The sequence below is a fragment of the Actinia tenebrosa genome, unplaced genomic scaffold, assembly GCF_029948245.1.
Source record: "Actinia tenebrosa isolate PJP-AT-01 unplaced genomic scaffold, QUT_ActTen_1.0 PGA_scaffold2__45_contigs__length_23673736, whole genome shotgun sequence".
In the NCBI taxonomy this organism is placed as follows: domain Eukaryota; kingdom Metazoa; phylum Cnidaria; class Anthozoa; order Actiniaria; family Actiniidae; genus Actinia; species Actinia tenebrosa.
This window is the reverse complement of record NW_028292579.1, coordinates 652,152-677,621: the sequence shown is the minus strand read 5'-3', so window position 1 is coordinate 677,621 and position 25,470 is coordinate 652,152. Positions and strand designations below refer to the sequence as shown.

Below are 25,470 nucleotides of genomic sequence, written 5' to 3'. Positions count from 1 at the left end.
CTGTTTCAGTGACTGTAGTCTTATTGTTTTTGTCGTAGCCTATCCATGGACAAGATCTCTTGATCCTAACCTTGTTCACTGGCTGTATCTTACTGATGTCACGTATCCACCAGATCCTAGACTACTCATAGGTATAGTAAAGTGATGTTCTTCATTTGCCTACCTGTCTGCATGAATGAAGCTGATGTTACGCGGGACGATTCGCAACGATGACTTTTCGCGTAACGTTCATTCGAAAAAACAACATGTTACTATGAGAGCATTGAACTGCATTTTGGGTATGCGTAGAGCGAAAAATCGTTGATGAAGCTGTTACACGAATCAACTTCCAAAAAAAATCGCCATTCCGCGTTGTGAGTCTTGAAGCTGAATCGAAAACTTGCAACGCGTTGCCGAATCCGAAAATCGTTGTACGTGGCATGTTACAAGGTATAAATGGTTCTCGCAACGGCCTAACGAAAAATCATCGTTGCTAATTGTGCCGTGTAACATCAACTTAAAGAGGGACGAAAATATGAACCATGGATAATCAGGCAGCGTTATAATTAAGAGGACATTTTTTCAATAATGAGCAATAATGGCAAAAAGCGCCAAAAACTAGACTTTCGTATGAGTTTTGATCCCAATTTTCGTTTTGGGTTAACACTCAAAACCTTTTTAAATAGTTAGAAACTGATGTACTATGATAAAATGCCTGTTTGAAGCGGTATTTTCAATTGTACAAAGATGTTTTGTTGCATTTTGTGTCTGAATAACAAGATTTTAGCCTTGTACAACAGCCTTTCTTCAAGAAAATAGTTTTTGGCGCTCACTGCTTGAATACGAAAAGAGTTCTCTCTTAACCTTTTATTTTCTTCCCCTACTTTGCTTTTCCCTTCCTTCCTTCCATCCATTAATTTCTTATACTTCCATCCCTCTCCATGCATCTATCCTTCCATTGTTACTTTCAACCATCCTTTCTTCCTTTTTTCGTCCCTCCTTCTCTATCTCCTTCCATCCCTCTTTTCTTTCTTTCTTTTCTTTTTTAGCCTTACTGATCCTATCTTTTTCCATTCCCAGGAGACTTCATGCAGCTTCTCTTTGCATGTTGCCAGGAAAATGTCTTCAGCCTTGAGCGTTATTCCTGGTCAAGTGAAGAAGAACCAGCCCAGCCCAGCAACACCTCGAGACGAAGCAGTAGAAATAAAATCCACACACCTGATTTTATGTGGAACATTACCTGGCTAGACTTCACTAAGGTAAAGGACTTGCTTATTATCCAAAGTGAGAAATACAGGCAGAGGGGGAAGTGGGTGGGTTAGGTATTTACGACTTCCTAAGTTAACCCTCCCCCCCACCCCCGGATCCATTCTCTGGGGAAGGCTGGTGCAAATCATGGCATACTGGAGCTTCAACATTTTTCTGATCCACATCTTGGTATCTTGGTCTGACAAAATTTATTTTCTCACTCAAAACTCTTCAAAATTCTTAGAAAACGTGCTGAAGTGCACGTATGCGCAAACGTTTTTCTCTAGTGTCACCGATACCAAGTTTTATTGCCTCTAATTTTTCCATATGGTGTTGTAATTCGTGTTGCAGTTGGTGCTGTTCCAACACATCTACTGGATTACCTTAGCCGTGGTCTACATCACAGTACAGAGTACTATCAGTATATTCAACATTGGGTTTATTCTCTGGTGTTTCTTCTTCTTGTGGCATGGACAAGCGCTCTACTTAAAGCCAAAAAAGAAGCTTCTCACGCTCTGGAAAACATTCATCTGCTATAACTACTTTATCCTTCTTGCTAAAGTTTGTCTACAGGTAAGAAAATACATTGGGATTCAAAGTCCTGCAAGCAGAGAAGCTAGTGCGCCCTCATGGTGGCTTCGTAATAGAGGTTTTGCACCATCACGTGTTCATACCCGTAATACATCTTGGGCTGCTTGTGGTTAGATGGCAGAACAATAGAATCCCTTTGCTCTTGGGAATTGAATTCTTTCTCATATGAGACGATTGTGTTGTTCCTGCCATCTAATATGGCTACCGTCACGGGATGGTGCAAAACCTCTATATAGACCATTTAAGCTTGGGCATAATGTTTTCCCATTTCAGACCACGTGTTCTCTTGGGAATAAGATTCCATTTTTTCCATTTCACACTTGTCTGGCAAATAGACCTTTTAAACTTGGGTGTAACGTTTTCCCATTTTAGACCAATAAGAATAGGATTCTTTGGTTGGGTTGTTGTGAGTCCAGTCCAGTGAGTTTATTTTCTCACTGGACTCTGAAGATGACTTCCGCTCAGGTTGTTGAAACGTCAGTCACCACCAACAGTCTTTCTCAAGACTACACTCACCACTGTTTCCATTGCCACTCGCCAACCGAGACAACATCCAATCATAATGAGATGACCTTACATTGAATAATCTACCGGTGCGAAAAATGTGTGCGTACAGGTCTTGTGGCCATGCTATGACTCACACCAAATCTTCTTTTAATATTTGCAGGCTGTATCGTGCGTCTGGATGCAAGCTGTTCAAGACTACACAGGGTGTTGGCCCCTACAGCTGCTAAGCATGTTCTGTCTCCGTGATGCAGGCTATCAAAACAAGAAGGCCATAACTGACAGTGACTGCGTTGCCCCTGACGACACGGGACTGGCCATGGACTGTGCTTGTATCACCTTCCTGTTGTTCCAGTATCGAATTTTCTCGTCGGATTACTTCCGTCACGTTGTAAGAGACCACAAGGAACAATCTGATATGGCTTCTAGGTAGGATTGCGTGACACAGACATGACTCTTAGAATACCAGTGCTGATACTTAATATGTGCGTATGTAGATAGCAAGCGTGTCTATGTTCAATCATTGCGTGACCTACACATGACTTAGATTAACAGTGCTGATACTTAATATGTGCATATGTAGGGAGCAAGCGTTTTTATGTTCAATCATTGCGTGACGCAGACATGCGTGTCATTGCTTGCTCATCGTTGACGGCACTATTCTTTCAGAGGTGCTGAGCTTGTTAATCTACACTTACGAAAGCAACTGGACTCCAAGGTCCTGGAAGACAAGCAGAAAATGGACAGAATAAAAAGATCGTAAGAAAAAATATACCATCTGCTACATTTATAATTCTGTACCCTAGGGTGGTACTTCATGTGAAAAATTCTTTTAATTGATAGATAAGGAGGAATGCGTAAACCACTAGAAGTTAATACAACACGAGGTACCGACCCAAAGCATTTTATAGTTGGCGTGAACCCATCCCCCCTCCCATAAAAAAGTTTTGGCGGGAAAGTCTAAAGACGAAACGCGTACGTGTGTGTATTGGATGGAAAATTGGTTAATTGACCCTTCTGTGACCGAGTCTTCGCTACGCCCCTGTGAAGTGGTGTCGAGAATGCCAAACATTTCATTAGGTTTATCAAGACATGACTGAATAGATTTTGCTCTTTCTCTTCAAGTGTCAACAAGTTGGTAGAAAAACTCTCCAAACTTCACCCAGCTGGAGTGGAGTATGCACCACAGTCACATTATGAAGGTAACTGATCGACAACTCTGTCCTATGAGCCGTTTTGATGTTGAGGGGGAAAACTGGGTCGAGTTAGTATTGCAGTGCACTGTGGGGCTGTTTTTGGGGACACATTTCCAAGATGGCGGCTATTTCGTCCTCCTACGAATGACGCAATAGAAAGTGCGCGCGCGTGCTGTGTGCTCTAATAATGCACGTGCTTCCAACCAATCAGAACTAAACATTAATAAGACGCCTGTTTTATTGACACAATAGAAAGTACGCGCGCGTGCTGTGTGCTCTCATAATGCACGCGCACCCAACCAATCAGAACTAAACATTAATAATACGCCGGTTGTATTGACGCAATAGAAAGTGCGCACGCGTGCTGTGGGCTCTCATAATGCACGCGCACCCAACCAATCAGAACTCAACATTAATAATACGCCGGTTGTATTCATTCATAGTGTAATCTTTTTTATCTTATTCTTGTTGACAGCAATATATTCTGGGGATTACTACTGGTTCGATTCTGATTCAGAGAGCGATTCAGAGGCTGATAGTCCATCGGTCAGCCCTATCCATGACAGTAGAGGAAGCTCCTCTTCTGACGAGGAGGAGAAACCATCAACCAGTCAAGGTTTGTACCTGACGGCTGTTCGTTTGGTAACGAGTAGGGCGAGTAGTGGATGGCGGAACACACTTTCCTGTTGCTACGTTGATGTTGATATATTATTGATACTCCAATGTTGCTATTATGTTTCTGTTGCTATGTTACTGTTGCTATTTTGCTGTTGCTATTTTGCTGTTGCTATGTTACTGTTGCTATGTTACTGTTGCTATGTTACTGTTGCTATGAGTTCTCTTTGCTATGTTTCGGTTGCTATGTTGCTGTTACTATATTTCTTTTCCTATGTTTCGGTTGCTATGTTGCTGTTGCTATGTTGCTGTTGCTATGTTACTGTTGCTATGTTACTGTTGCTATGTTACTGTTGCTATGTTACTGTTGCTATGTTACTGTTGCTATGTTACTGTTGCTATGTTACTGTTGCTATGTTACTGTTGCTTGCTGTAGCTAAGTTGTTATTGCTTTGTCACAATGCTGTCTTTCTTGCGTTGATGCTGATTGTCTTTAGTGGCGCTGTTATTGTTGTCTTTTTTTTTTTTTTTTTGTTTCTTTCCTATTTTCTTACATTTATTTATTTTTCATTTTCAAGATGCCGAAGCTGGTCCCTCAACTTCCGGTAGACCCGTATCCCGAACCGGAAGAGAATCCATCGGCTCCACCTCGAGCATCGCCGATTACGTCAACGTCCCAACCCCCGAACCTTCCCCGGCCGTAGTCGAACCAGAAGGACTGGTGAATAAAGTGAAGCGATGGTTGAGTTGGATTTATTATTACATAGCTATGGTAGTGGACAGTGTTATCAAAGTGTTGAGAGAGATATCCAAGAATTATCGCTCAATTGCTGATCAACTGAAGAAAGAAAGAAAGGAAAAACGAATCGAAAAGCTTCGAAGAAGTAGACTAAGCCATCTGCACCCCAAACCGACCTACACGGAGACCTCATTTTCTGATACTCTGGGTGAGACTAAGGTTAGTTCAATCACATTATTTACGGTCTCATTTACGGTCTTGTTTACGGTCTTGTTTACGGTCTTGTTTACGGTCTTGTTTACGGTCTTGTTTACGGTCTTGTTTACGGTCTCACAGAGGCCTCATTTTCCAGGACTTGATGCTATGGTCGTTATGAGTGGGAAACGATACGATCAAATTCGTAGCCGTACAGTAGCCTTACCGCGCCGTGTTTTACCCTAACCGTACCCTCGCGTTGTGGTTGGATGAATTACTGAAAGATAATGGGCTGTCATTTCAATGTTACGGCATGTCGTACTGTAAGTCAGTATCGTATGTTTCCCACTCATACGATAACCATTCTTATGGGAAGCCATTTCAATGTTACGGCAAGTCGTACCGTGTATGTGCTGTAAGTCAGTATCGTATGTTTCACACTCATATGATAACCATTCTTATGAGAAGCCATTTCCATGTTACGGCATGTCGTACTGTAAGTCAGTACCATATGTTTCCCACTCATATGATAATCATTCTTATGAGAAGCCATTTCAATGTTACGGCACGTCGTACCGTGTACGTGCTGTAAGTCAGTACCGAAAGTTTCCCACTCATATGATAAGCATTCTTATGGGAAGCCTTTTCAATGTTACGGCATGTCGTACTGTAAGTCAGTACCATATGTTTCCCACTCATATGATAACCATTCTTATGGGAAGCCTTTTCAATGTTACGGCATGTCGTACCGTGTACGTAGTGTAACTCAGTACCATCTGTTTCCCACTCATAGCGATTCGTACATTCTAGATTATTAGTAGATGTAAGGCTGGTGAAAATAATCTTGGGATTAATGATATTTGTGACATTGATACCAAGAAATTTCAAAAGAATCCATCATAATGAATAGTTTGCAAGCGTTACAAGATAGTCAAAACAAAAAGACATGACAGCCATGTTGGCGGTAGCTAATGGAGACGTCTTATGTTAAATACCGCCAACATGGCGACGCGTTGTGACGTACAAATGAACAACTGTTTTCTTCCTTCAAACAGCACCACTCAACAAAAGGTAATACAGACGAAGAATACGACTCATGGTCAATGGTGGACCTTGAAGAGACAGACGCGCCCAACTGGAAGCACTCGCAAATGAGAGTAGCGAGATTCACTGTTGCCTTCGTGTACGCTCTACTGGCACACACTGATATCATCTGTTATATGCTGATGATACTCAACCATATGGTGTATGCGTGCTTGCTCTCCATGCCTCTTCCTTTCCTTGTCTTCATGTGGGGGATGTTATCTATACCACGCCCTACTAAACGATTCTGGATCACCGTTATCACCTATACTCAGGTAAAGGAAGAAGAAAACCCGCATATCATAATAATAATAATAATAATATTAATAATAATAATAGAAATGATAATGATAATTTTTAATTAAATATTAATAATAATAATAATTTTTTTTAAATTAAATAATAATAATCTTTATTGACAGTTATAATAATAATATCCAATTTACAAGTCTAAAAATACATTAACATGTAAAGGTCGATTCAGATTAAGGATTATTATGTATATATATTTATTCAAATTAATAGTAATAATAATAATTTAGACTCAGTATATTAAAAATTATGAATATATATATAGAACTATTAAAATATTGAAATATCATTTACAAACTAATAATTAAGGGGGAAAATATATGTATATTATAAATATATGTATAATTTGTAAAAAAAACGTCCTATTATATACTAACAACACAATTAATTGATTTTCTAATTAATATAGATAATAGTTAATCTAAGCAGGAGACTTAATGGCTCCTTGGACAGGAGTGAGCATTGCGTGACGGACACTGATAGGCAAGCCCTATTAGGTGGTTTATACACCGAGATAGTGCCAAAAATTGCTTATCTTGGGGAGCAAATGTTATATAGAGGCTGTGATGGAATTTAAGCAATTATATTTCATATTTCTGTTGCCTAGTTACGGTTTTAACGATAGCGACCCTTCTTTCTTCTAGGTTGTCATAGTGATAAAGTATCTGTTCAAGTTTCCATTCATCGAGTTCAACACGTGTAACGGTAAAGACGGCGGAGACAAAGATGATCCACTCTGTTACCCAAGGATTATTGGCATAGAACGAGTTACCCATACCTCGGCCTATGACCTACTGTTGTTACTGGCCTTGTACTTTCATAGATACTCTCTCAAGGTTTGTGATAGAGTTGTGACGTATTACCGGGTCCAGATGCTCACAAAATTCGCTAAAATAAAACGAAAAGTGTTTTCATTGATTTAACCTCCTCTTGAAACATTTTGAAAAAGATTGCCACAGCTGCAGTCAAAACGTCATGTTTTATAAACAACTTAACGACTTAGTATGTTCGCGCGCATCCTTTCTACGCGCACTCATCGTCATGACGTCATTCCAATAATTTGATAAGCAAATTATCATTAACGCGTCTTTAATCTCTTATAGCTCTAAAACAAAATCGGGGACCCCTATTTTTTGCTTATTTTATTTCTTATGATGTAGTTTCATCTTGTAAAATTTTTAAAAAATCTGACGATGGGAACATTTGCCCATGAACGTCGTTAAACGCGTAAAAACCGTAAGTCTCTTTTCTATCATGAATACCTCCCGGATGATAGCACAGCGCGCAATATTTCGTATAGTCTGTTGCGGTAGTTGATTCAATGCGTTTTTGTCGTGCAACATATAAGGTCTTATCGTGTTTATTGTTGTTGTGTTTAGGTTCACGGTTTATGGCGAGACAAGGCAGTAGGCGCAGATGATGCAGATGATACCCCAGTCTCACCCATGTCTCCTAACGATGGTAAGATTAAAGCTTATATTATAAAATAACTGTTATAAATCTCGCGTTCTGATTGGTTGGGGGCGCATGCATTATGAGAGCACACATCACACACACTTCTTGATTGCATCCTAAGTGCTTTAGTACTGATGGAGCACAACATAAAACTCTATCAATTGTTTTATTATATATAGAGAAAAAATCGGTTGTGGTTTACGATGCTGCTTACTTAAAATTATTTGCAAAGTTTGCTGCGCGCGCAGATGGCGTTAACAAGCGTGCTATGTTCACTAAAAAATGCACAGTTTTCTACCAATCACATCGTGCACACTATCTAAGCTTTATAACAATCTTCTATGTTTCCAATCTGGGCCCCCTCCCCTCCCCCCACTTAGGATGCCCCACGATTGTTGTCATAGAAATGGAATTACTCCTCTGCTTACTTCATAATATATTGTATATGTTGATTCATTTGTAGAAGAGCAGTTAGGCTTTGAAAGACACCCATCTAGAGCATCTACCACGGCTACTGACAATTCCCAGGTACTAGCTTTTGGCTTCTCTTCCTTAGTTTCTATGTTATTATGTATGTTTTGTGTGTGCCTACATTAGTGTGTGGGGCAGGGCGTGGGGAGGGCTTGGTATTGTACAATTATTATCTTATTCCTTTTTCTTACCAAATGATACACTTACTTAAGTTTTTTTACATCAGGATCATGATGGTGAAACATTATGGAACAAGTAAGTACCAAGCAGGGGAGGGGAGTGGTTCACGTAGCTCATTGCATAACATCGAATCTAAAGTGACGAATATTGCACACATGGGAGATTTTTTCTGGAAAGAGGAGGGGGAGGGGGGAGGGCAAGGGGGCGCCCTCTGATTTCATAAATTTGCATAGGAAGACAGAAATAACTTATCGATGTAATGATTGTTTTAGGATCGTTAGATCAGTGAGAGCCTTCTTGCATCGTATTTACGACCCTGAAACTGGTTCAGGTGCTGTAGACGTGTACGCCATGATGTTTGCCTGTCAGTTTATCATCTTCATCATCATTTTGTTCAGCTGGTCTGCATTCTCGTCACCCGAGGTAAGACACGCAATAGTGGTGTTGATATTGGTGATAGTGATGGTGGTGGTGATAATGATGATGATGTCTGTGGTGATGGTAATGATAATGGTGATAGTGATGGTGGTTGTGATGTTGATGATAATGATGATAGTGATGGTTGTGGTGATGAGGATGATGTTGATGATGGTAGAATGATAATAATGGTGATGGTGATGATGTCCGTGTTGATGGGGATGGCGATGATGGTGTATTGATGATGATGATGATAATGGCAATAATGATGATGTCGTACACTGCTTAAAGTTCTTGACTTCCCTCCAGACGCAGAGAAAGGAAAAACATTTGGCGAGTCCTTAGGTGGTGATGACAGATCCTCAAATAGCCTCCTCCTCCACAGGCATCTCCTTGGTTCTTTTTGCTCCTTGGGCTCCCTGTGGCGTTCCTAGTCCTTCTCTGTCATAAAATTTAACACAGGAATCCCAACAGAGAATACATGGGGTAGCCTGCGGAGGAGGCTAATGGTGTTAATAATATTATTCATGGTGTTAACTATGTTGATAATGATGATACTGATGATAGATGTTTGGACATCCTTATGATTCTAATAGCAATTTTGATGTTATTATAGCCTCAACGACAAGCTCAATTCGTTAAAATTGTCGAAGAAAATGTGGTACGTATTTATACAAAAAAAATGTTATCTTCAAATAAGAGTCAGTTAATTCATTTTTAACCCTGGTTGTCTTATTACTAGGTTCCCAAGACGTTCCTGTACATGTTGCTGACACAGTTCATCCTCATTATCTTGGACAGGTATCCAGTATTTCCCAAGGAAAATAATCCATTATTCTATATCCCTCCCCCCGAGAGATAAATATTTTCCTGTGGAAAATGGCTATCGAATCACGGGAATATTTATCGCTCGTGATCGGAATGCACTCGGCCCGTGGCTGTCGAGTCACGGGAATATTTATCGCTCGTGATCGGAATGCACTCGGCCCGTGGCTGTCGAGTCACGGGAATATTTATCGCTCGTGATCGGAATGCACTCGACCCATGGCTGTCGAGTCACAGGAATATTTATCGCTCTTGATCGGAATGCACTCGGCCCGTGGCTGTCGAGTCTCGGGAATATTTATCTTTAAACGCCAAACGGGCTGTAACGTTGATAACAAAAAATCATGATAGAATATTAAATGGGATTTTTCTTTGTTACAGATGTTTCTACTTACGGAAGTACGTGTTCGCCAAGCTGTTCTACTTGCTGTTTCTCGTGGTTGCCTTCCATATCTTCATGTTCATCATTGTGCCTTACGTTACTAAGAAGTAAGCCATGTTTTTTTGTGTTATCTTTATTGGGTAAATTCAATAGTGTAATATTCTTCCCCGGGTATTGTTATTCATGAGATGGTAATGAGGAATGGGGAATTGCGATGGCCTGGGACACGCCTAGGCCAGGGCAAAATGTTTGTGGGATCCAATTCAAACCCGGTCTTCCTATGGGGGGGTGGCACTCAATGTTTACCAAGCGGCTGCCTCGAGTACAGTGACACTAGGACCACGTGGACTCCCTTTGTTATCTCATTTGCATAATCCCTAGGAAATCACTTTGCATATGCAAATTAATTTTGCATAGTCAATGTGCACGAGCACGGATCCTCTAGCATAAAGCATGATGGGAAACCGAGCCGGTATTTACGCTTTTTCAGCTCAATTCATACATTACTCATACATTGTTGTACATGATAATAGTTGGAACTGATGTTATATTCTTTCTTCCAGTCCATTCTACAAAAACATCCCTGCCATCTTCATGTACATCTTTATGTGCATGTATTTTGGTCTGTCAGCCTATCAGATCCGAAGTGGATACCCGACAAGGATTCTGGGAAACTTCCTCACTAAGAGCTACACTCTAACCAGTGGGGTCCTCTTTCAAGGGTGAGTGAAAAATATATATATAACCTGTACAAGAACTTTGGCAACATGTATCATACGCCCATTTTACAAAACGTAGTCAGTTGGATTAACGCACTTCAACTTAACAAATAAAACAGCTTGTTCTCCGTGCTGCGTTCAGTAATAAAGCACTTAGCACGCAGGAAGTGGCGTAAGCACGAAAGAAGTTTGTGAGGAGAAGCACGAGCCGTAGGCTTCTCACACTTCTTGATTGCTTACGTCACTTACTCCGTGCTAAGTGCTTTATTACTGTTTTATTTGTTTTATTATATAGTTACTAATTTTATTTCGGTATTCAATTTATTTATGCAAATAGAAAGTCGGTCGCAGGATCTAGCAGCACCTCGCGCGCGCGGATGGCGCCAGCACTGTGTTCCGTTCATTAATAGAGACCTTTAGATGCGACGACGAGTACGAGAACGAGCACGATTACGAGTTTTTAACTTTTAAAGAGAGGCACTATCTTTTTGTAGTCGTGATAGCGTACGTAGATTGAAACTTTACATTGTAAAAAATCGGAAATCGACTACGATTTAGTGTTAACCACGTGCACAGGACCAATTTTAAAACTCGTACTCGTACTTGATCTCGTACTCGTCGTCGGATCTAAAGGTCGCTAATAAAGCACAGTTTTCGACCAATCAGCGCGCACGTACTATCCTAACTATATAATACTTGTTTATAACACTCTCATCTCTCTATTTAGTTTCCAGGCCATCCCGTTTCTCCTGGAGCTTCGTAGCGTTCTTGACTGGGCGTGTACAGACACTACACTGAGCTTGTACCACTGGCTTAAGATGGAAGACATCTATGCTAATATCTATGTACTGAAATGCTATAGGGAATCAGAAAAGGTAAGTAAAGAGAAAGTGTGTCTTATACGGCTGAACGAAACCACGAAATGGAACTAATTAGCTATTCCCAGGTTAAGGAAGAAAACTGGGTCGAGATGGCATTGCAATGCATTGTGGGGCTGTTTAAGGAGACGAAATAGACCCCCTCGTAGCACGTTGGAATGCCGCTTAATTTGAAGGGCATAACAATAGGTTTCCAATTCTCAGGAGATTGAAATTCTTTTGTTTTGTCCTCCAAATTGAGCTGCTTTGACGTCACATGCAAGGGGTCTATAGACGCCATCTTGAAAAATTATCCCCTAAAACAGCCCCACAATGCACTACAATGCCATCTCGACCCAGTTTTTTTCCTCAACCTCAGAATGACCAATAGACTTTATTCGTGTTTGTGCAATTTTTCCATTTCATACCACGTATCATTTCCTATGGAATGAGATCAGATTTTTTGTTCTTTTAAAATGTATTCATATTCGTGTGTTTTCTAATGCGCAACCGTTAAACAAAGAAATGATACTCTAGAGAATAACACGTGGTCGGGAATGGAAAATCATCGAGTTGAGCTGCACGTGTGCGAGCTACACGTACGCCACGCAAGCGTGTTTTTTTTTAATGTCTCTGATGTCATTACTTGATGTTTTTAGACGTGGTTCCAAGCACGAGGTCAAAAGTACTGGATACTCAGTAAATGTACACTGGGTGGTCTACTGATCATGTTACTAGTGCTGGTCATATGGTTCCCGCTGTTGCTCATGTCTTATATCAACTCTGTATATACTAGTAACCCACCACAAGACGCTACCTTTACTTTATCTATCGGTGGATATCAGGTGGGGAATAGATTAGTAAAAACAAATACTCGTCATGTGCTATCAAACAGAGAGTATGGACCCCTTGCTGTACGTCTGAGTGCAACTCAATTCGTAGGACAACAATAAATATCCAATTCTCAAGAGATTTAAATTATTTTCTTTTGTCCTCCAACTTGAGCTGCTTTGACGTCACATGCAAGGGGTCTATTCTATTGCTTGGTATCAATCAGGTGAATGAATCTTGAATCTCGTCACCAGCCTACAATGGCAGTCAAAAACTGCACGTCATGTGCCGTCAACCAGAGAATATTCTATTGCTTGCTATCCATAAGCTGAATGAATCTTATTACGAGTCTAGAATGCAAGGCAAATCTTACCCGTCATGTGTTATGGGACGCACCTCCTCAAATTGTAGTTTTTACACCATTTAAAATACTCGTTTTGTGATTTGTTCTTTGTAGCCACTGTTTAGAGTGAGCGCGCAAGATCAGTTTTTACAACAACTAAACGACAGTCAAATAGAGAAAATCAAGCAAAGAAATCCAGGAAAAGGTTACCATAAACAGGTAGGTAACATTTATAAGACTTTATAAAAATCTTATCAATGAAAAGCGTGAAAAGCCCTTCCCAGGGAGATCCAATAAAGTTATTGTCTAGGCTAGCTTTTTTCCACTCAGTCCGCGCCATCGTATCGTAACCTCTTATCCTCTTATCTTACCTCTTGTCTTGCATAAGCTCTTTGTTCATTTTTGCACACGTATTGTCGTTTGTTTTTTTCCATTAAATTTTGAATCAAAGTCTGGTTTAACACTAGCGTCGTAAGCGTCGGAGTCGGAATCGGAAGCGCAAGAAGTTTACGATCTAGTTTGAATCAGAACAACGCAAGCGGTATCGTAAGCCTCGCTGCGGTGCTCGCTTCTTTGTTGTTTCCATAGGTACTAAGGAGGCCGCCATGTTTTCTGCTCTGAATGGCCTGGGCATGAGCCTTGTTATTTGTCAAAGCTTCCGATTCCGATTATTTGGTTCACACTTGATCATAAGCGTCGTAATCGGAGTCAAAGCTTCCGATTCCAATTATTTGGTTCATACTTGATCAGAAGCGTCGTAATTGGAATCGGAGTCGAAAGAAAAAGAAAACCTTCTGATCCTTCTGCTTCAGATTCCAAATATTCACACTTGATCGTAAACTCCCCTTACGACTTTGCTTCCGATTCCGATTCCGTCGCTAGTGTGAACCAGCCTTTAAGAGCGAGGAGAAGACCACTGATAAACTAACTGGAGAATCTTGGCAGGGTTAACGTTTAGTTTTGAAATAACAGGAGAAAATCATGATAATTTAAGCCGGGGATTCTTGCTTAGTTACCGGAGCATACACCGACCTCCGACCCTTAATGAGAACCCTGGTCCAACCACTGCATGTCTTTTAATCAAAGATTCTTGTTTTCCTCTTATCACAGCAAATCGACTCGTTTCTTCGTGACTATCGTGAGCGTGGCACAGTAGAACTAGTTATGATCACTGGTAACTCCAGCTCGATCTGGCAGATCAGCCCTCCGTCACGTGATCTTATGGTGCACGACCTCTTGGGTGAGAAGAATGTCACTATGAGATTCAAGTATGAGTTTACAAGGTATGACAACTATCAGTGATATATGGGTGCATAAAAGAACGATTGTGTACTGGGAAAGATTTGGTGTAGACTGTCCTCCGAACTCTGTGTAGTTTTATAGCTCGCGACTTGCTCCGCTCAAAAAAATTACTCTCGCGGGAGACAATCCTAGGCTCTGGGAAACCCTGGAAATCTATCAAATTTCATTGGCTGTTGGAAATAACAGCAGCGAACTCAGTCTCGTACCCAGAGCTCCTCGGTTTTGTTCCTCCCCCGAAGAGGAGCCTCGATACCGAGGAGCTCTGTGTACGAGACTGAGTTCGTTGCTGTTATTTTTAACAGCCAATGAAATTTCATAGATTTCCAGTATAGATTTCCAAAAGAGCCTCTTCGGGGGGGGAACGATACCGAGGAACTCTGGGTACGAAACTGCAACGAACTCTTATTAGTCAATAGGATAAACAAACATACGAACGGAAACCAAGCAAGACAAATCGACAAAAATAGATATACACCTACTTGCAAGAACGTTGACTTACGAAAATAGAACATTAGGGGTTTAGTGGGATAGGAATTATATTAAAAAACAAAAGAAGATCACTGACGCTGAACTTTTTCTTTTGTCTTTTAATGTATTCCTTTCTCACTAAATTACTAATGTTCTAATATCGTATGACAACGTTCTTGCAAGTAGGTGTATATCTTAGATTCCTATTTCCATTTATCGAGCATATAAACTTTTCAAAGTAGAAGACGTAAACAAGCCGTTGAAAAGGCTGAGCCAGCATTTCATAGTCAGCGATAGAACATGCGCTCTGACGACCTGGTCGCAAGATCGGTCAGTAGGGTTTCCCAAAGCCTACGGTTTGGCTAATGAGTAGGGTCTGGGAACGAGATTGATTCAACTCCAAACTCTCCCCACTCCAAAACTCGTTACAGGAGTGGTTAGTTACATTTCTTGCAATCATGTTGAACACAGGGAGCCCAAAACTGCATTGGTGCAGGAGACGATATCAGGACAGACGCTGATACCTCTGGACTCTACTACTCGAAGGCAGTTTGCTGATATGTTGAATGGTTCATTTGGTGGACAAGAAATGTGAGTAGTATTTATTTTTTTGCGAGATATTTATTAATAAATTATTATCATCATCATCATCTTCATCATCATCATGCAGCTCAACAGTCCACTTCCAAGATATGCTTCGTTTGTCACGCACAAAGGTTTCATTATGAGGCTACGTACTAAATTAAATTTATTCTTACCGCCTGTTACGAATGACTGAGCATTTAGCACGTAGCCTCATATTGAAACCTTTGTGCGTGACAAGCGAAGCATATCTCGGAAGTGGGCTATTTAGAGGGCATAACAATAGGTTTCCAATTCTCAGGAGATTGAAATTCTTTTCTTTTGTCCTCCAAATTGAGCTGCTTTGACGTCACATACAACACGTCTATACCACCAACATGGCATGTCTCTTCTCTCTTCTGGGAGTAATTTAAAAGATAATACCCATAAGTCATTCTCTCTTTATTTTTCAGTGTAATCAAAGACATGTTTCCCTCGTTCGTAAGTGTGCCAGGCAGCGGTTCGGCCACACCCATAAGAGCCCTCTTCAATGCCAGCTACGTCACGTGTGGCATCAGGATGCGGACGATCGGGCCGCACGTGGAATGGTGGGAGCTAACACAGAAATCACCCAAACCACTATTCGAGGAGAGTGTGCTGGAAATGATAACCTTCAATGACCTGGTGCCGCCTCTACATTTCTCATTTTTTGCCAGCACAGGGTACGTGGCAATAGACCATTCTACTGATACGGCGGCAATCTTGAATTCTATCGTTTTAATAAAGACATTATGGGATGCTGAGGGGCAACTATAGGAAAAACTATAGACAGCACAGCAGTCAGAGTATATCTTTATATAACTTTACGCTTTATCCCCCTTCCCCAACTTTAAAATGTGCTTTGCTGTCCCTGCGTTCTCTAATGATATTCGCCACATTAAGATTTGTAAAATCTACGACGGCGACTTCAACCGGAAGTGTGAATAGTTTCTCATTGGGGTTCTGTTCATTGGAGATTTTATTCAACACATTTTCAGTAAATTTAACTCATCCACAGGGAAGACATACTTTGAAGGCTCGAAACCCCAAAGTGAAGTTATTTACACTTCCGGTTGACGTCGTCGTAGATTTTGAAAATCTTAAGGTTTCTTATTTTGCAGGCCGGTCTCTTCCTAAATTCCGTTTCCAGTGCCTAACACACGTAGCCTGCGTAGCGGCCCAAGTTGGGGGGGGGGGTGGGGAGGGGGAGAGGGGAACGGGTGGGTTAGGGGTGGGGAACCTGTCGTCCCCTCCTCCACAGGTCCCCCACCCCTTTCACCCTCCCCTCCCACTCCCCCTCCCCCTTCCAATTTGGGCCGCTACGCAGGCTGAAACACACGAAGATTTGTTTACACGATCTCTTCTCTTTTCAGCATCATTGGTCTGTACGTGGGTTTCGTTTGGTTGGTGGGTAAATTCGTACGATTATTTTTCACTTCTATCTCATACCGAATCATGTTCGACGAGATGCCTAATGTAGACAAGGTCCTCAAGCTGTGCTTGGATATTTTCATGGTTCGAGAAAGCAAGAGCTTTAAACTCGAAGAAGACCTTTTCGCTAAACTCATGTTTCTGTATCGCTCGCCAGAGACGCTCATAAAGTGGACCAAGTATAAACGGCAATAAGCACTTTGTTTGATTATATTGCATGCAAATGATTTGGTGATGAAGATGATGATGATGAAGATGAAGATGATGATGATGAAGATGATGGTGGTGATGATGATGATGAAGATGATGATGAAGATGATGATGAAGATGATGATGATGAAGATGATGAAGATGATGGTGGTGATGAAGATGATGATGATGAAGATGATGATGATGAAGATGGTGATGAAGATGATGAAGATGATGAAGATGATGGTGGTGATGATGGTGAAGATGGTGATGAAGATGATGATGAAGATGATGATGAAGATGATGGTGGCGATGATGATGATAGAAATGATGTTGTTGGTGGTGATGATGTCATTAGTGATGACATCGACCGGTGGTGATGAAGATGATGATGATGATAATGATGTGATGATGATATGGGGATAATGGTTGTTACCATAGTGATATGTGATCCCGTCCAATATAATAATAGTGTTTATTAATAATAATCATAATTAATAATGTTGAATGTTAATAATTTATAAAATGAAATTTAGAGAGTTGAGAATATTTCAGATATATAGCTGATAATGATAAAGTAACTGATGATGTTGCAGTATGAAATACGATGATGGTGGTGGTGGTGGTGGTGATAAATGTCGGTAACATTGGACGGGCATTCAATTGAAATTGTTAAAATACTAAACAATAATTTTTTTAAAATTTTCTCCAAAAAAGTAAAATCTATATTGCGATCCTGGTGTGTTTCATACAAATGTTTTGTATAAGATTTTGAAGAAATTTATAAACACTACGAAAGTGAATATAGTCCTCATTAATACCATATTTTCTAAATAAAATTGCAATAAAACTTATATGAAGACATTAATTATGTCATGTTGATGTTCCAATCAAAATTCAAACTACATATTGCTTGGTGTCATTTAGCTGAATTGATTTCTTTAATCTCATTACCAGCCTACAATGACAGGCAAACACTGCCCGTCATGTGCTATCAACCAGAGAGTATTCTATTGCTTGGTGTCATTTAGCTGAATTGATTTCTTTAATCTCATTACCAGCCTACAATGACAGGCAAACACTGCCCGTCATGTGCTATCAACCAGAGAGTATTCTATTGCTTGGTATCAATTAACTGAATGAATCTCATGAATCTCATGAATCTCATTACCAGCCTACAATGACAGGCAAACACTGCCCGTCATGTGCTATCAACCAGAGAGTATTCTATTGCTTGGTGTCATTTAGCTGAATTGATTTCTTTAATCTCATTACCAGCCTACAATGACAGGCAAACACTGCCCGTCATGTGCTATCAACCAGAGAGTATTCTATTGCTTGGTATCAATCAGCTGAATGAATTTCATGGCAGGCAAGCACTACCTGTCTTGTAATATTTTATGTATTAACTAGAAAGCATTTAATCAAACCCTGAAAGGTGACGCCCTTCGCTAACACGAGTGAAAAACGTCTGCGCATGCTCTGAATCCTTATGTAAATTAGTTCAAACATGCCTTATAAATTGGACTTCACAAAATGCCAAAACTTAGTGTCCATACTTGAAACGTAAGACTAATTCTTTAATTTTGTGTTTGTTAATACAGTATCTTGGTCTGACAAAAGTATACTCTTGAACTTTTTCGTATACTCGGAGAAAACAAACATTTATTTTCTCACTCAAACTCTCTACATAATTCTTAGAAAACGTGCTGAAGTGCACGCATGTGCAAACGTTTTTCTCTAGTGTCCCCTTCGCTAGGCTACGTAACAACAAATTACGTCATTCGTTATATCTGATCATTTATTCAGTATAGTTAAAGAAATCCATCGTAAGTCCACTACCTTTCATTTCTTTATCAAAACGCTCCTCAAATCTCTTGTTCTGTTCATCCGTGAAATATTTCGCCCAATCTCCAACCTTGCCTTTCCTGATGAAGTTAAACTCGAACCCAGGTTTCTTCCCAAACCAGCTGTGGTCGAACGCCGGGCGATTTTGCATGGCTCTGAATGTCGTCTGCTCAACGATTCGCTGAAGTAGCTTTTCATTGACGGGTTTGTTGACAAACGATGCGATCTTTTGGATGGTTTTCTTAGCATCCTGAAAAAATGGTTGCCAGGGATGTTCAAACAAGTCACGTGATATGACTGTTTCTTTCTAGTTATTGTCTGTCAGTTTGTTTATATGGCTCTTAAGTAAGTTCTTTAACTCAATCTACAACACACGGAGTAACATTGCGCGCATTGTATCAGGCAGTCAGTCGATGTTGCGAGCCTCGTCTCACGACGCAATGTTGCTGAAGTAGAACAAGATCTTACTTCGGGAACTTTGCGCGCAATATTGCACCGCGTGTCTGTAACGCAATTGCCTTTAGCGCGCAGTCGGTCGATGTTGCGAGCCTCGTCTCACGACGCAATGTTGCTGAAGTAGAACAAGATCCTACTTCGGGAACTTTGCGCGCAATATTGCACCGCGTGTCTGTAACGCAATTGCCTTTAGCGCGCAGTCAGTCGATGTTGCGAACCTCGTCTCACGACGCAATGTTGCTGAAGTAGAACAAGATCCTACTTCGGGAACTTTGCGCGCAATATTGCACCGTGTGTCTGTAACGCAATTGCCTTTAGCGCGCGTTCTTAAGGTACCGTTTTTGCTCTATTAAGCCCCCAGCTCCAAATAAGCCCCTCTTCTAATAAGCCTGACCCCAGTCTGAGGTGCCAAAATTTATATAAGCCCTCAGCCTCTAATAAGCCCCCACCCCTAAGGAACGCTGTGGTCCTTTTCCCTTGTCAGGCCTTATCTGAAGTCATTTTCTCTATTGAGATTATGGATAAAGATAACGATGAATTTCCAAATTGGAAATTAAGCCACTAATAAGCTCTCCTTAAATAAGCACCCAGCCCAAAGGGGGCTTAATAGAAACATTTCTGCTGTCTGTCTTTGTTTCTGTCTGTCTGCCTCTTTCTCTAGAGCTCTAACGTATTATACACTTATTTCAATAAAGCATCATGGGAAACTTTTCATATCAAAAAAGCATATATATACAAAGCTTTTTTAATACAAACTGCAGCTCGACGATGCTCAGAAGAGGTGAGACTGCAACCGGTAAAAGATTCGCAAGTCCATGAACAGTTATCAAGCGGTTGAACGTGTAAAATGAATCTACCCATAATCCTTGTCGGCCTCAGCTTTATAGCTTTTAAGGCGACTAACTTTATTGAAATAAGTGTATTCACATCTCCTATAAACCTGGTTCACGTGTGTAACGCAAATGCAAGCGCAATGAATGCAAACTTTTTTCCATTTTTGTTGTTGTGCTAATTGTGTTTGCATTTTCGTAGTTGTAGTTCACAAGTAATTTTGCTTGCGTTTTCGTTGCCCGTGTGAACCAGGCTAGAGTGCAGGAACTTACTTTCTTCAGGTCTTCGTACTTGATGACGAGGATCTTTGGATCGTGTCTGTGTTGCCACCATTCGCGCGTGTATTGGAACCAGCAACCGCCGACCACTTCAGAGACAGAGAAGATAGGATTAGGGAAGTATTTGAGATACTAGTAGTTACTTCTAGTGTTGTATTTGAATGGTACGTCAACCGCAAGTGTGAATAACTTCACTTTTGGGTTTCGCGATTTCAAAGTCTGTCTTGAGTTCCCTGTGGATGAGTTGACTTCACTGACAGTATGAAGGGTATTTTTATGCTTGGATAGTTATTAAAGATATGAATTTTGTTTTTTTCAAGCAGATTTTTCTTGGAAAAAAATTTCCGCCTGGAGCGCGGATTTTGCTTTTTTGCGGAGAAAAAGTTGCTTGGAGAAACAGTCATATTATCTTTACTGACAATGTTTTGAATGAAATCTCCAATAAACAGAACCCCAAAGAGAAATTATTTAGGCTTCAGGTTGACGTTGTTAAGGGACGGAATAATTATTAGAGAAGAAGAGAATCAGGCTGGTTCGGGGAAGCGGGGGGGGGGGATACAAGGAAAAGTAGGTTAGAGGGAAATTTGGGGACAGTGTACCTTGATTTGTACCACCCCTCCCCCCTCCGGTCTAATAACTGTCCCATCTCTAATATCTGTATTTCATAGTTCTTACATTTTCCATTCATGAAATGCTCGAAAAATTCATCCCAGGTGCAATCACAGTCCAGGATAGCAAAGCCGTTATAGTGATGATAATACGACACAGCACAGTCTTTAGGGTTACGAACAACCCAAATAATCTTCGCGCCGTTGTTGTTGTTGATGTCTCCCTTTGGGACAAGGCTATAAGGTAAATGTGTCTTCAGAAGACGAGGCGATGAGAGGTTTTCGAATGCTTTTTTTACATCTTCAGGGGAGTGAAAGTCGCCAGAAGAGCTTGGCATATACAAGAGTTCAATGAACTTCACTTTCTGATCAATTCTGGTATTACTGATCTGAGCATCGTTGAATATCTGCCATACAATCTCCATTGCCCATGTTGTGCCTAGAAAAATTGCAGCAAGCTTATAAATACAGCTATTTTTAAAAGAAGTTGGTGACTGAGGTTCTTGTTGAATATGGCTTACTGAGAAATGATATGTTCATATGTAAATAATGTCAACGCAGAAAGAATTATGCCTGAAAAAACGTCCAGACAAAATTTGATATCGTTGTGACGTCACGCAAATTGTATTCACATCACCCAAAGTGCAGTTCGGGCTTTCCTTTCCCTTTTGGTTTTCTTTTTTCTTCTTTTTTTTTTTTTCTGATTTCATTTCTTTTGCTTAGTTTTGCCTTTTTCTTTTCTTTTCTTTTTTGCTTCAAGCCGAAATATATAAGGTAAAGACATATATAGAGCCTACTCCTCTGACTTTGGACTTCCTGTGTTACGGAGGAAAAATATATAACAACTCTTTCGTCCTCAGTCCCATCACGATCTATGTCAAAGGAAGCCCAAGGCGTTGCTTGCTGAGGAGACCATAACATACCAATCACGCTTTATTCACTCTACTCTTTCCTTTTTCCCTATGTTTTTCATTTATTTTCTTTAATTCTTATTTTCTGTACAATTATATCTTAACGTTTTTTTACAAACATCAAAACATCAAAAGAACAAAGGCACGTCACGCTAAGGATTGTGGGCAAGACTTCGCAGGCGCGTCATTTCCCGCCATTTTCCCCAGCGTTTCAACTTCTTTGGTTCTTGTCAAGGTATTTAATCTTTAAAGGTAAGATTTTCTCACTATCTCCTTATTTTATCCTTTATTTTACCTCTCAAATAGTTATTGAAGTTTTCTAAATACTTGTTTAAGCCTTTTGTTAGTCTTTTAGTCGTGTATATTTTGCATTTTGGTTTGTTGTGAAGCGAAAATTTAGGGGGAATTTTATTGACAAGAAACAACCATAGTTTACAACCGGAATTTGTACAGGAATATCAAACACGACCTTGAGTACAATTCAGTATTAATAGTTCTTGTAATTACACATAGCCTCTAGGCGAGTGCAATTTAAGAACTTTCAAAACATTACGAGTATCTTTTAATTACGAATTGTACCATTATAACGGGTTGTGCGATTTCCCAAAATTTGCTTCAACAAAACTTGTTGAAGAAAACACATTCAATATCTGTCTTTTTTGCCAAAGTAAGAGAAATCAAGAGAGAATTCTTTTCGTATTCAAGCAGTGAGCGCCAAAAACTATTTTCTTGAAGAAAGGCTGTTGTACAAGGCTAAAATCTTGTTATTCAGAAAGTTTGGAAGTGGAGATGATCGATGAAATAGGAATCAAAGTGTTAGCCCAAAGCAAAAATTTTATTCGAAAATGAGGTTTAGGCCTTCATTTGCTTATTCCCCATATATTTTCTATAAAAAAGCCTGACAAAGCAACATTCTAACACAAATGCAACAAAAAATCTTTGTACAAATACCGCTTCAAACAGCCATTTTATCATAGTACATCAGTTTCTAACTGTTTAAAAAAGGTTTTGAGTGTTAACACAAAACGAAAATTGGAATCAAAACTCATACGAAAGTCTAGTTTTTGGCGCTTTTGGCCATTATTGCTCATCATTGAAAAAAAATTACGGTTTAATTGTACTCCTCTCGACCAATCAGAATCGAGTAATTTTATTGAATGTGCCACTAGGAAGAATTCAACGTTGTTTACCGCACTTTTCCTCTTTTGCGGCCAAAACGAAAACAATACTATAAATAGCCGCTATCATTATGCATACTATTTTTCAAGGGTCATATGTAAAACTCTTAATAGCGTACCGAAGTGTGGCGTCACGGAAAACTAAATTTTGCGTTTGACAATTTTTGATCCTCGATTTCGAAAGAATATCAAGGGAGACGTTAACAAGCAAATTTCAAGAATATAGGCTAAAAAGCCACCGAGATATGGCCGTTTGAATATATAATTTCCCCAGATTTGTATGGAGATGAATTATATATTCAAACGGCAATATCTCCGTAGCTATTCAACCAATTCCCCTCAAATTTACTTGTGAGCGTCTTTCTTGATGTCCTATCAAAATTCACAATCAACATTATATGATACGGTGAAAATAATATTTTGTGAAGTCAATCACTTTGGTACTCTATACCAAGGCAATAGTGAAAATTAGCATAACAAATAAAGATACCGAAAAGGCCGGATTATGAAAGCCATGCAAAACATCATCATGTAAGGATGACAAAAAGGGCCCGGGGGGGGAGTACTCCGCCACGATTTGGGTAGGGGTGTTCCGTTGGGATTCTGAAACGGGAACCCTGTTTATGACAAAAAAAAACACTCAAATTTGTAAACCCTGTTTATGACAAAAGATATAATTAATTGGACTGAGTTTCGGTCAATACAAAATTAGAAACCCTGAATATGACAGGAAACTCAGGAAGAACTTAGAGCTTGAGTGAAATTGCATACCCTGTTTGTGACAAGAAGCTCGAAAAACCATATAGCCTGTTCAGCGGATCATCCCCGTATAGTCCATATATGGGAGTACCCCCTCCCCCTCCCCCCTGGGGACCAAGGGTCACATTCGGGTGCAGTGTAGTCTCCAACGCAGCCGCTATTAGCGATGACACTAATAGTGGCTGCGTAGTGCTGTGCTATTTATATAAATGTGGCACTGACAACTAACAAAACTAACAATGAACAAACAACTGAATCTTCTTTTATATACGAGAACGCTTCCTCGACCATAAACCATTAAATTTAATAGAGGTTCAAGCTTATTAGTCCATCCACAGCGAATAATGAGATGGCGTTCTTTTATATGAAAAAAAAAAAAATGATTCCAACCTACAAAAACACGTTGAAATTTATCTTCAGTTTTGTTGACACCAGCTTGTCATGATAATAAATAATTATAGCAGGTCGTTTTTAGAACTAAATTTATCGTAAGAGTAGCGAAACCTGACAAAATACTTATGGGTACTTGAGTTGAAATGTTGATGATTAATGATAGCCAAACGCGTGTTTTTTCACATTATTGAATTTATAATTTAAGGACACCTAACAAGACAACATAGAGTCGTAATGGCGTTCATTAACCCGCGAAATAGATATGAGGTCAAATAAGGGCTACTGAGTAGTTAACGATGTTGTTGTTATTAGAATATTGATTCTGTTGTTGTATATGTACTGTTAAATCAACTCAACTGACTGACAGATGGCGAGAAGCTATGATTATAAGACTGACCTGACTTGGGCCATGTGGCAATAATTACATCAGTGTTTTTAGTTTCTAGTTTAGAAACAGTTTGTAGTATCTCTTTCGTTGCCCCAGGCATATGAATAACTCCATCGATCTCACTAAATAGAACTGGATGCTTGTACTTTAGTGGCACGGCTCGATCATGAGTCTGTATCACCGACATGTTTATGAAGGAGTCGAGGGATGAACGATGAAATGATAAATAGAATACGAGTCTGTGGTCTTGGACAGTTATTATTATCCGGCTGCCATAAAGACCCCTTGCATGTGACGTCATAGCAACTCAATTTGGAGGACAAAACACAATAATTTCAATCTCCTGAGAATTGGAATCCTATTGTTAGGTCCTCCAAATAGACCCCTTGCATGTGACGTCAAAGCAGCTCAATTTGGAGGACAAAACAAAATAATTTCAATCTCTTGAGAATTGGAAACCAATTGTTATGTCCTCCAAATTGAGCTGCATTCCGAAGTGCAGCAAGGGGTCTATTGGTAGGAGAGTCCTGTAGGAGTCCACAGTAACAGAAAAGTTTCATGATTGGTTTAATTTAACTTGAAGAAAGAAAACGCGTCGATTGATCCTAGCGAAGGGTCGGCGCGACTTTTTCCGTAATCAAAAAAGTAATTCGAAATTTAATTAGCTCGAAACCACTAAAACAAAACAATGATCCGTCACGAATTCTCTTCTTATCCAGAGATAATCGAAAGCTCTGTTATATAGCTACAGTGTTGGTATGCTATATATACCTTTCCAAAAAAATCTGGAATTCTAAACATCTATATATTACTTAGCGAATTCACCTTCATTTGCCATAGAGCAAATTAATGACTTAGATAATATTGATGCTAAGCTCTTGTCTCGAG

At 40.0% G+C, this 25,470-nt stretch overlaps 2 protein-coding genes across 3 annotated transcripts in view; one reads left to right on the top strand and one right to left on the bottom strand.

Moving 5' to 3' along the window:
- Nucleotides 1-17,786, top strand: part of LOC116308208 (piezo-type mechanosensitive ion channel component 1) — a 51,486-nt gene extending 33,700 nt beyond the window's left edge. For both annotated transcript variants that reach the window (XM_089034485.1, XM_089034484.1), the window contains 25 exons: nucleotides 39-131; nucleotides 1,060-1,238; nucleotides 1,579-1,800; nucleotides 2,486-2,751; nucleotides 2,992-3,081; nucleotides 3,448-3,524; nucleotides 3,994-4,134; nucleotides 4,712-5,091; nucleotides 6,123-6,425; nucleotides 7,107-7,298; nucleotides 7,842-7,923; nucleotides 8,381-8,445; nucleotides 8,615-8,643; nucleotides 8,841-8,991; nucleotides 9,602-9,646; nucleotides 9,728-9,786; nucleotides 10,192-10,299; nucleotides 10,756-10,914; nucleotides 11,639-11,786; nucleotides 12,428-12,613; nucleotides 13,057-13,161; nucleotides 14,053-14,225; nucleotides 15,184-15,303; nucleotides 15,747-15,995; nucleotides 16,686-17,786. In XM_089034485.1, coding sequence (XP_088890611.1) covers nucleotides 39-131; nucleotides 1,060-1,238; nucleotides 1,579-1,800; nucleotides 2,486-2,751; nucleotides 2,992-3,081; nucleotides 3,448-3,524; nucleotides 3,994-4,134; nucleotides 4,712-5,091; nucleotides 6,123-6,425; nucleotides 7,107-7,298; nucleotides 7,842-7,923; nucleotides 8,381-8,445; nucleotides 8,615-8,643; nucleotides 8,841-8,991; nucleotides 9,602-9,646; nucleotides 9,728-9,786; nucleotides 10,192-10,299; nucleotides 10,756-10,914; nucleotides 11,639-11,786; nucleotides 12,428-12,613; nucleotides 13,057-13,161; nucleotides 14,053-14,225; nucleotides 15,184-15,303; nucleotides 15,747-15,995; nucleotides 16,686-16,938 — 3,875 coding nt within the window. In that variant the 3' untranslated portion in view covers nucleotides 16,939-17,786. The remainder of the gene's footprint in view (nucleotides 1-38; nucleotides 132-1,059; nucleotides 1,239-1,578; nucleotides 1,801-2,485; nucleotides 2,752-2,991; nucleotides 3,082-3,447; nucleotides 3,525-3,993; nucleotides 4,135-4,711; nucleotides 5,092-6,122; nucleotides 6,426-7,106; nucleotides 7,299-7,841; nucleotides 7,924-8,380; nucleotides 8,446-8,614; nucleotides 8,644-8,840; nucleotides 8,992-9,601; nucleotides 9,647-9,727; nucleotides 9,787-10,191; nucleotides 10,300-10,755; nucleotides 10,915-11,638; nucleotides 11,787-12,427; nucleotides 12,614-13,056; nucleotides 13,162-14,052; nucleotides 14,226-15,183; nucleotides 15,304-15,746; nucleotides 15,996-16,685) is intronic.
- Nucleotides 17,787-17,957: 171 nt separating this feature from the next.
- LOC116308212 (sulfotransferase 1C2) lies at nucleotides 17,958-24,948 on the bottom strand. Its single transcript, XM_031718594.2, has 4 exons — nucleotides 24,592-24,948; nucleotides 21,021-21,392; nucleotides 20,340-20,434; nucleotides 17,958-19,030 (listed from the first exon to the last, which is right to left on the bottom strand). The coding sequence occupies exons 1-4, from the start codon at nucleotides 24,881-24,883 to the stop codon at nucleotides 18,734-18,736; spliced, it is 1,056 nt and encodes a 351-aa protein (XP_031574454.2). The 5' UTR covers nucleotides 24,884-24,948; the 3' UTR covers nucleotides 17,958-18,733.
- Nucleotides 24,949-25,470: the final 522 nt, after the last annotated feature.

Excerpts from the sequence above, each read along its gene's own strand:
- LOC116308212 (XM_031718594.2), bottom strand. The coding sequence starts at position 24,883 with ATGACGTCACATGCAAGGGGTCTTTATGGCAGCCGGATAATAATAACT. Across the intron at positions 21,393-24,591 it reads TGCCACATGGCCCAAGTCAG|GCACAACATGGGCAATGGAG; the intron begins GTCAGTCTTATA and ends CAATTTTTCTAG. Across the intron at positions 19,031-20,339 it reads AGTACGAAGACCTGAAGAAA|GATGCTAAGAAAACCATCCA; the intron begins GTAAGTTCCTGC and ends CCATTTTTTCAG.